Source organism: Quercus lobata, chromosome 8 (genome assembly GCF_001633185.2).
Source record: "Quercus lobata isolate SW786 chromosome 8, ValleyOak3.0 Primary Assembly, whole genome shotgun sequence".
Taxonomy (NCBI): Eukaryota; Viridiplantae; Streptophyta; class Magnoliopsida; order Fagales; family Fagaceae; genus Quercus; species Quercus lobata.
Genome location: NC_044911.1, coordinates 39608553 through 39622283, shown reverse-complemented (window position 1 = coordinate 39622283; position 13731 = coordinate 39608553). Strand labels below are relative to the sequence as shown.

The 13731-nt window shown below is 32.8% G+C and overlaps 1 protein-coding gene across 2 annotated transcripts; it reads left to right on the top strand.

The window, feature by feature from the left end:
- Positions 1 to 5845: 5845 nt before the first annotated feature.
- Positions 5846 to 13261, top strand: LOC115954456 (RNA polymerase II subunit 5-mediating protein homolog). Of its 2 annotated transcripts, none has more exons than XM_031072311.1 (10): positions 5846 to 6178; positions 6268 to 6495; positions 8663 to 8729; positions 9310 to 9623; positions 9733 to 9840; positions 9950 to 9983; positions 10345 to 10466; positions 12322 to 12363; positions 12453 to 12530; positions 12620 to 13261. In XM_031072311.1, the coding sequence occupies exons 1-10, from the start codon at positions 5966 to 5968 to the stop codon at positions 12674 to 12676; spliced, it is 1263 nt and encodes a 420-aa protein (XP_030928171.1). In that variant the 5' UTR covers positions 5846 to 5965; the 3' UTR covers positions 12677 to 13261. The 2 variants fall into 2 exon arrangements, with proteins under 2 accessions (XP_030928171.1, XP_030928172.1); XM_031072312.1 differs by having other exon boundaries at positions 5872 to 6178; positions 9742 to 9840.
- Positions 13262 to 13731: the final 470 nt, after the last annotated feature.

The window sequence follows — 13731 nt, the reverse complement described above, 5'->3', positions numbered from 1 at the left end:
AAATTCACTAAACTTCTTAATCATCTCTTGCGCCACTAGTGTTTATTACTAAGCTTGATTTTAACATATCTATGCAAAATTATGTATGGGAGTTGATGCAACTCAACCATACTCCCACTATTCCATATTTCAATTCTAAACATATTTACAAAAAAAAAAAAATATGTTTTGAAAATAATTCACCAATATCATCAATTAACTAGTAAGTCAAACATGCTATCACAGTTTAAACTCATGAGTACAAATCATATAGGCATGTCATTATTTCATTAAGAAATATTTATTGGTTTGTTACATTAAATATAATATTTAACGTTGTGTAAATATTTTTTTAATACCATACTAAGAAATAATAACGGAATTAAATAATTTAAAATAATTAAAATAATTCCATATCATTGAAGCATATACCTTTTAGGTTTCATGAGAAATAAAAGCTAGGCTTGTATAGTACGTTTCACCTAAAGAACTCATTTATCAATAGGCTTAATATGTATAAAATAGAAAAATCTCACAGCAGACAAGGATCCTAAACGTGGCACATGGACCCACTATACAGTGCATGCTAATAGTAGCAGAGTAAATACAAACAATATTTAGGAAATAAACTATTGTGGGACCCCATTTTTGTTTTTTATTTGCTATCACTCTAGCCCTTTTGGTGAGTGAAAGACATGTGATGTGCCTATGAGAGTGGTGTTTGCTAAAAGATTAAAACAGGTTGTCTTCAACCTTCTTCCTTTTGACTTCTTTTAGCAAAAACGAGTTTTAGACTGAAACTTTAAAGGTTTATATCTTTTTCATTTCAAATCTGTTTTTGATGTACCATATACCGATTTAAAGCTTATAACATATAGATTCATAATATGTAATCATATTTTGAAAGTATAAATCATATAAGAGCAGTTTCGTCTTTAAAGTTTCGGTGTTCTAATTTTTGTCGAACTATTTCTCATGGCACACTTATAGATTTGCTATGAAACTTAAGGCAGATATTAATACATGTAATATAAATATATATATATATATATATATATATATATATATTAATTTCAAGGCACAAAATGCTCAGAATAAAAAATTGCCATAAAAGATCATGTGAGGTGCATAAAATTTCATAGCATATTACAAAAGCATAAAACGCATTCGAAACTAATCATATATGCCTATGACATCAAGAACAACCTATAAACGCTCTAATACCAATGTAAGAAATAGAGACTTTGTAGTGGAATATAAACAATCGATTTTTTTATATACCTCTCTTGGCCTAAACCGAAGATTTACACAGGAGTTTTGAGATTGTTCTACATTGTCTAGAATTAGCCTTCACACAGACTAGCTATTCAAGCACGTTCTAAATTCCAGTTTGTATAACCCATGTGTAAAAGCGTTTCTCCGACAGTATTGCACACTACCAGAGTGATGCAAATATAACCCACAACCTAAAAGCCTCACAACACTATTTAAACACTATGAAAAATGCAAAATTCATTCACTGTTCAATGGGTACCACTCTTGGTGTTTATATACACACCACTTCATTAATATTGAATGGGAGAATGGGCTTAGTGGGGTAGAGTAACGGTTCAAACCATTACTCCATAACTCTTGAATGTTACAATTATCCTGAGGTATATAGAGGGATATGCCCACTTTGAATATCCTTCCATATTCTTTTCAGTTTCTAATAGTTTATTACTCTCATCTCAACATTTTCAATTCCTATTTTGTCTTTTTTTTTTGCTCTTTGCTAGTGGAAAGAAATTGTAATACTTCATGTATTTGCATTTTTTTTGTGCGTTGATATATTTAACGCTTTATTAAATTTTGAATAATTTAAGTTTCTTAATGATCACCCTAAAAGAAATTCCTAAAGCCGCCATTGGAAGAAAGGGATGGGGATGGTGACTTCACTTGCGATGTTATTCCTAGTAGAGGACGCCTAGAAGGCTATGAAGCGGTTATAGGAAAAGCTTGTGAAGAAGCATAGCAAGCTTGACCATAGTAGAATTGTGTGAAATAATGCACACATAATGCGATGTTGTCAATGATGAAACCTCAAACTTCTCGAATATTTGTCAGTGTGTACATTTTCTGAAAAATGTGTACATTGATTGTATAGAATTGTATGCATTATTTCACAATTTGTGTACATTGAATACACAAAATTATGTAGAATTATGTGCATTCTTTAAAAAACTGTGTGCATTGAATGTATATAATTGTGTACAATATTTGAAATTTTGTGTACTTTGAATGTACAAAATTATGTACATTGAATATATATAATTGTACATATTCTTAGAAAAATGTTTACATCGATTGTACAGAATTGGTGCATTATTTCACAATTTGTGTTGTTAAATACACAAAATTGTGTACATTCTTTGAAAAATTGAACATTGTATAGAATTGTGTACATTATTTGAAAATTTGTGTATGTTGAATACAAATTTGTGTACATTTTTCTAAAAACTACGTATGTAGAATATAAATAATTGTGTACATTATTTGAATTTTTTTTTTAATTTTTATGTTAAATGTACATAAATGAGTACAATACTTGAAAATTTGTGTACTTTGAATTTATATAATTAGGTACATTATTTGAGAAATTGTATATATTGAATATACAAAATTGAGTGCATTCTTTGAAAAATTGCGTATGTTGAATATACATAATTAATGTGTACATTCTTTGAAAAATTATGTACATTGAATGTATAGAAATAAATACATTCCTTGAAAAAATGCATGTGTTGAATGTACAAAATTATGTATATTCTTTAAAAAATTGTCGTATATTGAATATATAGAATTGTGTATATTTTTTTAAAATTTGTGTACGTTAAATGTACAAAATTTTCTACATACATTAAATATACAAAATTGTATTCATTATTTGAAAAATTTTGTATGTTGAATATGCAAAATTGTGAACAATATTTAAAAAAAAAATATATATGTTAAATATACAAAATTGTAATTGTAAGGACTCAATTTGTAACGATCCCAAAATGGTATTGTGTTCGTACATTAAAGGCCCAAATAATAAAATTTGTAGAGCGTGGGCTGAAAGGCTAGACCTTGGTCACCAGACAGTGGTCGGTCATGGTGTTCATGGTGGACGCACAGAGGTGAACCAAGTTTGTCCATGGACCTTGTCCATTGAACTTAATGTTCTTATTATTCTTTTCACTTTTTGGGCACCATCTTCTTTTTGGCGCATGAATCCTTACATTATATAGCCCTTCTTAGTTGATCCTGACCTTCCATCTGTCAATCAGGCAGGTAACTACTCGAGTGCCTGTCCCATCAATCGCCTCCCTCCACTTTCTGTTAGTTGTAATAACCGAAACCACACTATTCAGGGGGTCTTTTCCCATCAATGTGGTTAGGACGTTTGTTGGCGCATTCAATGCGGAGGTGACGTCTTTTCCTTGAACCACTCCCACACTGTACCCCCGTGCGAGTCCCATTCTACTCGCCTTTTCTTCTGGGAGCGCTTTGGATACTGCCTTTTGATGACGTGTCGTTCTTCCCCTTTTAGGCCTCGGGACGCCGAGGATAGGGTCATCCTCGGCTACACCTCTAGGCCATTTAGACTTTCGCTACTTGTCCTCGGCAACTACTCTCCTCGGCACGGGCCTTGAGCCCTAATGGAAAGTGGGCCGGGACCACAAATTCTCTGGCCCCACAGAAAACAATCTTTGAAAAATTGTGTATGTTGAATATAAAGAATTTACTTTTTTTGAACAAATTTTGTACCTAGGTATATTTTGAAAGGCATAAAATTGTGCCTTTTTTTAAGAGAGTTTCAATCCATGGCTAACTAGAACCACGCATAAAATTATGCTAAACTATATTAGTTTAAACCTATTATAATATATATATATATATATATATAAATATATATCTGACTTTTGGTTGACCTTTCCATAATTTTCTATATTAGCATTTTTTATTTATATTTTTTAATTTGATTTAATTCAAAAAAAGAAGAAGAAAGACTCATGTAAAAAATAAAAAATAAAAAAAACTTTAAGATTAAGAAAAAGAGAGAGAGAGAGAGAGACTCCTGTTAGGACTCTCTCTTATATATATATAAAGCAATGCGGCTTTGCCTTAGATGAGAGATCTCTTGGTAGTGCGATGACTTTTTGTTTTTGGTTTGTGTGTGTTGCAAATACGTTTGGTAGTCTTCTCTTTGATTTATGCTCTATGGAAATTTGTATTTGGTTTTGGTTTGTTAGTTTGAGTCACAAATAAATATGTCTTTGAAGGTATTGATTAGCAATGTAAATTTCTTTTTGTTTTAGGTGCAACCCTTAATCTTTGAATTTGTGAGGGAGAGCTATTTTGGTTTGGGTACTTTTTAGGTTTGGGATTTTTTTTTTTTTTTTTCCTGTATAGTCTCTTGCATTGATTTTGATTTTTGGAGTGCCTTCAAAACAAAAGGTATGTAACGTTTTCTTATTAGGTTTAAAATTAACATATATGAGAGATATTTTGGTCAATTATAAAAAGTTTGAGGAAACATAAAAGGAAAAAGAACTAAAGAACGGACAATCTGATAAAAAAAATAGTGATTGTATTAGGCAAAGGCTTTTGGTTATTGCTGTTTTTATTTTTGGAATTCTTTACGTTCATATGTGTGTATGTATTGGGTTTAATAGAATTGGAATTATCTTTGAAACTTTGGTTTTGATTTAATAATGAAAGAAGAAGTATGTTCCAATATTTGAAGTCTTCTGTATATGTGTTGTTGTAGTTTAAACTTGGTATTTGAATTGTTAAATTGTTAATTCACAGTTTCATCATTCATCTATTAATCATGAATAATAATATTGTTATTTGCAACCATCATGATATGGTATCAATGATGTGATCATTTCGAATGCTTTCCTTTAGAGTTTAGATAGAGTCTATTTTATGATTAAAAAAAAATTACAATTAAAAGACTTTTGAAATTAATTTTTTTTTTTTAAATTATTGGATAGGTTGGATCTTAAATTACTTCTATTAAACTCCATCCTTTATAGCATCATTAAAAAGAAAACTCATATAGATATGTATTAGGATATTATTTGGAACTATCATATTGGACTAACATATTACACATGGTACGAAACTAATTGTAACATCCTATGCTATAAAATAAAAATTGGGCCTATGGTTATCTTCACTTTTAGGTAAAATAAAAACTCTATTAACTAAGTTTTAAGAAATTTAAAATTCTATTTCAAAAAATTTCCATAACATTAGATTTTATTTTAATTATTTTAATCATCTATCATAATAATTTTATATTGTAAAATAATAAAATTTATACATTACATACAATCATTATTTCAGTTACCTTCTAAATGATGGAGGATATGATAATGCAATTTGTAGATCTATTATCAATATAACATAAATTAGATTGGTGGTGGACAGTAGATTTAATTGTAGTTGAGTATTGTGTGAAGTCATCACTATAGAATAATAATAAAAAGAATTTTTCTAAGTCATTATATTGAATAATAAATTACTTTTTTTACTCAAAAAATTACTTATTTTCATTCATTTTCAAGTTATAAATTTTTTATAAGTAAAGTTATAGGCCTTTAAGTAAAATAAATATTTTTAATTTTTATTTAACTATCTCGTTTATCGTGTCAGTTAGCTACTAGTGTACAATATTTTTTAATAATAAAATAATTAAGCACTAAAAAAAAATTGATAAATTTTTTTTGATATTTTATAAACAAAAAATACAAATTTTAATTAAACTAGTTAAATATAAAATTCTTTTATACAAATTATGTAATTTGACTTTTTTTTTTTTTTGGTGGTAAAATCCAGCTTTATATATGTAATTCCGAAACTGTGCCTGAGTCCTGAGCAATCAAACCCACCTTTACTGTGACATTGTTTTGCGCTACATCAAGCTTCAATTCACACAAAAAAGCTAGCGAAAATGGAAGAGTTTGCGAAGAAAGGGACGGGGACAGTGACTTCACTAGCGGAGATGTTCCCAGCAGAGGATGCCCAGAAGGCCGTGAAGCGCGTGCAGGAAAAGCTCGTGGAGATACAAAACGAACTCCACCGCGTACGACGTTTCATCTCCGACAACTCTAATCTCATCAGCCTCGTCCAGAAACTCCCCGAACAACTCCACCACAACATCATCGTAAACACACTCCTTTTACCTTTTCTTCTTTTTTTATCACCAATGGTTAATATTTTTGAAACTTTGTCCGTATTTATGTATTTGCATAGGTTCCGTTTGGAAAAGCTGCGTTTTTTCCGGGGCGTTTGATACACACGAATGAAATTATGGTGCTTTTAGGAGAAGGGTACTATGCAGAGAGAACATCGAAACAGACTGTGGAGATTTTGAAAAGGAGAGGAAAGGTTTTGGAGTCCCAAGTTGGGTCCCTTAAGGCAATCATGCGGGACCTTAAAGCCGAGACTTCCTTTTTCGATTCTACGGCTTCCGAAGCTGCGGTACGCCTCTCTGTCTCTCTCACTGTTTATAAGTTATTGGAAATATGAATGATTTTTATGAGGCATGAAAATTGAATTCATTTTGAGTAGTCAGTGAGTGTGTAGTGTGAGCTTTCGTTGTTTTAGTGGATTGAATTAGTTTACAAGATAGGACCTTGCAATGTTTTGTAAGATTTTTTATAAGTTTAGAGTGCTCAAAATATGTATTGATTTTGCTTATCATGATGCAAATTGTGAAAGTGTAAGTTGCCGTCAAGGATATATAATAATGTGGATGTTAGACATATGGGGATAGTGAATGCAATTGTTTTCAAATTCAGCATATAGTAAGATACAAATAGCAAAAAAGTCAATTTTTTTAGATCGATAAAGCCCTGGCTTATGTGCTTTCTTGATATCCAAGGCGATCACTAGGTTTCAAGTCCTTTCAATCAACCAAAAAAGTTGTAGGAAGACTGAAGTTGGGTAACTTGGGTTGTTCCTTAGAGAGTGTGTTTTAACTTCCAATATACTCAACTTCCCTAAATGGAAGTTTTGTAGGGTAATTTAAAGGTATGAAAGGGCTGAGACAGGGAGACCCCCTGTCTCCATATCTCTTTTTTATCACAATGGAAATATACTATAGGTTGTTGCAAAGAGCTTCTGTGGAGAGCAAGGAGTTCAAGTTTCATCCAAGATGTCCATATATCCACCCTACTCACTTGTTTTTTGCTGATGATCTTATGATTTTTTTGAAACTATCAGTCAGGACTTATCTGGGTTGTCTGCTAACTCTAGTATGAGTGAAGTGTTCTTTGCTGGAACTGCTGAGTTTATTACAGATCAGACCTTGTCTATTCTTAGCTTCAAGGAAGGAAGGCTTCTGGGTAGATATTTTAGGTTGCCACAGATTTCTGGGTGGTTGAACGCTAGAGACTGTCAGCCTTTGATGGAGAGAATTACTGCCATAATTTAATCTTTGACATCTTAGAAGCTATCATTTGTAGGGAGTTTTGGGACCTAAAAGGATTTATGATTGGAATAGGACTGCTGTTTTAATACATGTATGAAATTTGTTTGCCCAAATTGGATACATTATCTGCTGAGGGGTAGGAGCTTATGGTCAATTAAATTACAGCAGGGGAGTTCATGGGGTCGGAGAATGATGATGAAGCTAAGGGATCATACTTGACCCTTGATAAAACATGGAGTAGGAAAGCGAGAAATTTTTTTTCTGTGGGGGGACAATTGGCATCCAGATGTGGTGTTGCTGCTGAAATATGGTCGTAGAGTAGTTTGTGATGCTGGGAGTTCATTGTGGCAAGGGTTTCTGATGTCTGGAAAGATGGTCAATGGAATTTGACACCTTCAAGGTCTGGAGACCTGGTTGCCATTCTAGCTGGCCTGTTTCAAGTCAGATTGCAGTAAGAAGGTTCTGTCAGGTGTTTACTTTCACTTTCAGAACAGTTTACTTGCAACTCCACTTGGAATGCAATTAGGGACAAGCAGCAGGAAGTGGATTGGTACAAGTTGGAGTGGTTTCTGCTACAATTCCAAACATTACTCAATATATTATGTTTAACAATTAACGAAGACTCTCCACTCATGAGAGATTAGTGAAGTGAGATTATAAGAATGATATAACATGAGTATACTGTAGAGGTTCCTTGGAGAGTAGAGACCCCTTGTTTTTTAAGTGTCCTTCCACCAAAAGAATTGGCAGCAGATTCTCAATCTATGTCTGGTAGGCAAGCAGATTTGTTCATGGTCCAATATCAGGTTTCCAATATCTGAGGGGCAGTAGCATAATAGTCCAGCAAAATTATGTTGCATCACATTTGATGGAGATGATAAGGTGATAGACGACAATGGATGGAAGTACCAACTTGATAGAAATGCTAAAGTTTAAGTACTAAAATGATAAAAGACTTTGGGGACAAGAATGACAATTCACCAAAACTTAAAAGGTTGGAATTTGGTTTTTGGCCTCTTTTATGACACTTTGTGATTGAATGTTAATAAATAAATTATGCCTTGTCTCTGACAATATAGAGACTTAAGCTGTTATGTTTGCTTCCTTTAAAGAACGTTTTCTATCATTTCCTGATGTGATATTTGTATTTATAATCTTTTATTTGGCTCTACATACACATTTACCTGTTTGTATTCTCATTCATACTTACAACAGGAAGGTCTTCTAGAGATAACAGAAGATTATATGGAGGAAAATTCTACTGAAAGGGAATCTGAATCAGGCAGGTTCTTGCCTCTTGTTGTCTTCTGTCAGTAGCTTGGTTCTGAAACTTGAAATGTAGTTGAGTTATAATTATAGAAGTACTGGATGGTTTAATTACAATTTTGGTAATTTCAAATTTATTGTTTTTTTTTTTCTCGTTTCTGTGTGTGTGTGTGTGTGTGTCTGGCAATCAATTTGTATCAATATTCATCAAAGCACTAATATTAGTTTGTATGAGTAGAAGAGGTGGCATATGCTACTAAGGGAAACAGAACTAAGCCATTTCTCCTTCTCATATGAGTAAAAATAATTATATTTAACAATTAACAAACTTCTTTTCTAGAAAATTGCTGAATGTCACAGTTAATCTTTTCCAGGCCCTCCAGAGATCTTAGTTGCCATTTGCCAACGATTATAAATGCATGTAATATTGTATATGCTCTAGAATTTAGCTTTTTCATTGAATTTATATTAGTTACATCAGCTAGTATAGAATTGAGCCAGTCCATAATTTTCTGGCCCAACCCTGTTTATAATTTTATTGGAATGATTACCATCCTGATGCCTATCAGTGCTTAAGACATGAATGTTATTTTCAGGTCCACCAAAGGAAGATGCTCCTAGCTCTTCTGAAGCAGACAAAGCAAAAGTTTCAGTTGAAGATGAAGAATATGCTCGCATTATGTCAAGGTTGGATGAACTTGAGAAAGAAGAACTTGAAGCTGAATGTGGCAATGAGACTGCTGAAGAAAATGAACAAGTTGCAGTTGATGATGAAGAATATGCTCGTTTGATGTCCAGGTTGGATGAACTTGAAGAAGAAGAACTTGAAGCTGAAGATGAGAAAATTAAAGATGATTTTAATAAGTTATCAGATCAGAAATCTCTTGATACCAATCTCAGACATTCAGAGGTAATGCTTTGGATTACATTGTAAGATTTTGGCTAGAAATATTGAAAAATGATTTCCAATAAAATTGGATTTTGTAATAAACAATTAGTTGCAATCACTTTTCAAATAGGGGTATCAGTCAAGAGAACTGTTGGAGCAGACGAAAGATAAAAAGTCTGCCTCTGAAGAGTTTCTAAGTAAGTGTGATCCTCAAAAAGATTTGACCGATCAGCTAAATGTGAGTAGCATCTTCATACTCTTCTTTCTTGGTGTTATTGTTTATTAACTTATATCGGCTACTGAAATTATATTTTTTTGAGTCACTGATTTTTTAACAATTAATGCAGTGTATGGGTTTGGCAGTGCAATCTGTACCCGAAGGTTAGTCTTTAACCATTTCTTTTGTATGGTTTCTTTTCTTTTCTTAAATATTATATTAGTTTCTACATCTTTGATACACTACTAATCATCCCTTACAACTTCAGCTCGGTTTTATATGCCAGAGACCGATGATCCACCTTCACTACCCACCCCCACTCCCACCCCCTTTTGTTCTTATGTTATCATAATTTGACAGGAGAGTTCTGACTAATTGTGATAACAAGTCTCTATTATACCCTTCATAGTCATAACACACTGTACAGTGTCAAGTAAAATTTATGAGCTGGTCACTTTGGCCAATTGCTGTAATTTCATATTCACAATTTCTGCTGAGATTGATTTTTGTATCATATCTATTCAGATGAAAAATCACATGGTAAAAGTTTGCCACACAATGTGATAAAATCCAGTCCTCCTGAGAAGGCCTTGATGCTCCCTGAAGTGAAGGAGAATGTTCAACCAGCGCCTTTATCAAGAAGTGAGGTATCTATAGCTTCTAAACTCTGCTGCACTCTTGCTGCTTCCTTCTCTGGTGTTGTTGCCTTATTTGATTATCTTTCCAAACAACATGCAAGTAAAGATTATATTTGGAGAATGTAAAACATGTGGATTGCCGTCGTAGGAGACTTAGGGTCTATTTGGGATCAGCTTATTTAGCTGAAACTGAAATTTTTTTGCTGAAAGCGTAAAAAATAAGGTTAAAAGCTAATTGAGTAGTTCAATGAGACCCATGAATAGTACAAAAAAAATGCAATGGGATCCATAAATAGTACAAAAAAAAAGCTAAAAAATCAAATAAGCTGAAGCTTGTAGCTCATCCCAAACGGGCTCTTAATGGTAGAATGAGGAGGTTTAAGTAGCAGTTAGTTTAAAAAGAGAGTTATACAAGCCTACCTAGATGTAAAGACAATGCCACTTATGAAAATTATCAAGTGGTGAATAGGGAAGCAAAAAGGTCTGTTTAAGAGGCTAAATTTAAGGGGATGAAGGAGGGAGAAAAGAATATTTATAAACTTGCTAGGACAAGAGAAATGAAAACAAGAGAGGTACCAAACAGATTACAAGACAAGAGAAATGAAAAAAAAAAAAAAAAATTATAAAGTTGCTAAAATTTCTGAATGTTGCTTTAAACTCTAATTTTTTTTTTTTTTTAGTTAAAGTTATTTATCACAAAAGCTGTAAACTAATGCTCTACAGCTAAAGCTTAACTTTTTCTGTCAATAACAAATGGACACATACTTTTACCGGATGAAACTAGACATGGAGTCTATGTCAAGTTGGAATCATGGAGGGAGGCTTTAGAATCTAAAGGCTTTAGGTTAAGTAGGTCTAAAACACAGTTGAAATCATGGAGGGAGGCTTTAGAATCTAAAGGCTTTAGGTTAAGAAGGTCTAAAACACAGTAATGGAATGTAAGTTTAGTAACAGGAGAAATAAAGATAGAGTTGAATAACTTGATGGTTAAGAGAGATCAAAGAGTGAGTGCTTTTGATATCTTGGATCAATAATTCTTAAGGATGGTAAAATGGAAGAGAAATTATAAGAGAAGAGTTAGGTGGTTAAAGTGGAGAAGCACATTAGGAGTATTGTGTGATTGTAGAATATCTATAATGTTAAAGGGAAAGTTTTCCAAGATTGTTATAAGGCCAACTATGTTATATAGTACTTTGAATGGTGAGTTCTTAAGAAATAGCATGTTCATAAAATGAGTGAAGCTGAAATGAGAATATTAAAATGGATAAGTGGAAATACCAGGTAAGATATGATACAAAATCCAGGTTTCTTTTTTGTTACGAATGACAATTATTTTTAGCTTGATATTCACTACTAAGAAACCTGATTGAAAATTAATATCTTTTGGAATTAATGTTAGTTTGTATGGATAAACCTGAAAAAAGTATACGTTATTATGTAAAATATTTTAATGAATTCCTATTGGATACACTCAAGCCAATAGATGTGGAATGATGTCAATTTTAGTACATAAATACTAATTTTTAATAATTATTCTTAAAAGGAACCAGTTGCAGTTCTTTTGGTTTCTTTGTTTTTTTTTTTTTTTTTTTTTTTTTTTTTTTTTTTTTTTTTTAATTAAAAAAAAAATTCTTCCCATGTTGCAGCTGTGAAAAAGAAATAAAACTGGTGCTAGAATTTGAGTTTTGAAACCATAATTATGGATTTTTGCTCTGTAATTTTAGTCACTTCTTTTTGGAGAAAAGCTTCTTTTTCCAATCTCAAATACCACAACTAGTTGGGCAGTGGCATTTGTGAAAGTCATGAGATGTACTGATTGTTTACAATTCTTATCGAAATCATTTAAGCAGCCTTTGTTTTACAGGTTCCAGCCCAGTCTTCAAAACCAGGATTCGATGCTCAGAAGGTATGTCTCTTGTCAATTGGGTGAAATGAACATTAGCTACCAACTATGTCATCCTTTACCAATTATTAAGTAGTATATATTGTTCACAGGCTTTTACAGGCTCCATTATAGAGCACACTCACAATACACACATTAATTCCAGTCAAGAATCTGCAACTTCATCACAGGTATACTTGTTATTTGCAGTAGATTTTATGTACCGTGGGGCTTAGTAACTTGTCCATTGATGTCAAATTTGATGGTTTGGGTTCTGCAGTCTCCCAGTTCCCAACCTTCAAAGCCAGTTTCCAGGTTCAAGATGCAGAGAAGATAGCTGCCAGTATTGTCAGAATATCAGGAAACACTGTTGGTAGATTAGGTAATTTATGAATCTGTTGGAGGCAGGTACAAAAATTCTCTAAATACGTGCTGTGACTGCTGTCTCCACCAGCATCTTGTATATGCTGAGGTCAAACATTGCCTTCCAATTCCCCTGAAGTAGAGGGAACCATCACTTTATCCTTCAGTTCTTTCAGTGGAAACGAAAGGAAGAAGAAAAGAAGTATGAGCCTATCTGTCGGCAGTAGGGAAGAGATTATTAATCCTCCACCCCATATGATGAATCATCCTCTTCCTCTTGTATACCTTTTTTCTTTTTTCAAGTTGAAGGGAGTTTAATAGCGGGAGTTTATGATAATTACCTTCTCTCTGAATCTTTTCCTGCATTTAGGTTAGCTCTCTACTTGTCACACACTGAAAGGGATAAATTCCTTGTTTCTATGGAGGGCTAAATTTTTTGTTTTAAAACCATCGGAACAACTTACCAAGAAAAAAAAAAAGCCTCGTTAAAAATATTGGTTTTAATGTCAATATGTACTATCGGTTTGAAGTTTTGATTGAAGAGATTATATTGCCAATATGTACATGAGTGCATGATATTACCCTATCTGACACATGTATTTGTTATAATGAGAAACTAAGAAAAGGCATGCTTGCAATAACATCTGCCATTAGGTGAATCAGGGTACGCATAACAGGCCATTTAGGCATGCATTGTTTAATAGTTGTTTAGATGTTTTATAGTTGTTCCCAAATCAAGCAACATGGTCACCTAAGCTTCAAGCCTTCAACTGAGTAGCTGCATTCCTCTCCTTCAGTCAGTCTTTTCAAAAGCATAAAATCACTTTTGACAGAGGAGATAAGGTAAATTGCATGTACAACATCGTTTAAGGGGAGTGTGCCTGTGCAAGTCTATATTATGTGTCACTAGATTTTTGGTAATCAAAGATGATACATGATATTATTTCTCCTTCTAATTCCAATTTTTCCCCTCTCCTAATATGTAAGTCAGGAATACGAGAATCATTTAGGCATTTAAAGAAGCTTAAG

What these genes read in the sequence shown, in the direction of transcription:
- LOC115954456 (XM_031072311.1), top strand. Translation starts at nt 5,966, where the DNA reads ATGGAAGAGTTTGCGAAGAAAGGGACGGGGACAGTGACTTCACTAGCG. An exon ending in TGAAAGGGAATCTGAATCAG is followed by an intron (nt 8,730 to 9,309) that starts GCAGGTTCTTGC and finishes TGTTATTTTCAG; the next exon opens with GTCCACCAAAGGAAGATGCT. An exon ending in AATCTGCAACTTCATCACAG is followed by an intron (nt 12,531 to 12,619) that starts GTATACTTGTTA and finishes TGGGTTCTGCAG; the next exon opens with TCTCCCAGTTCCCAACCTTC.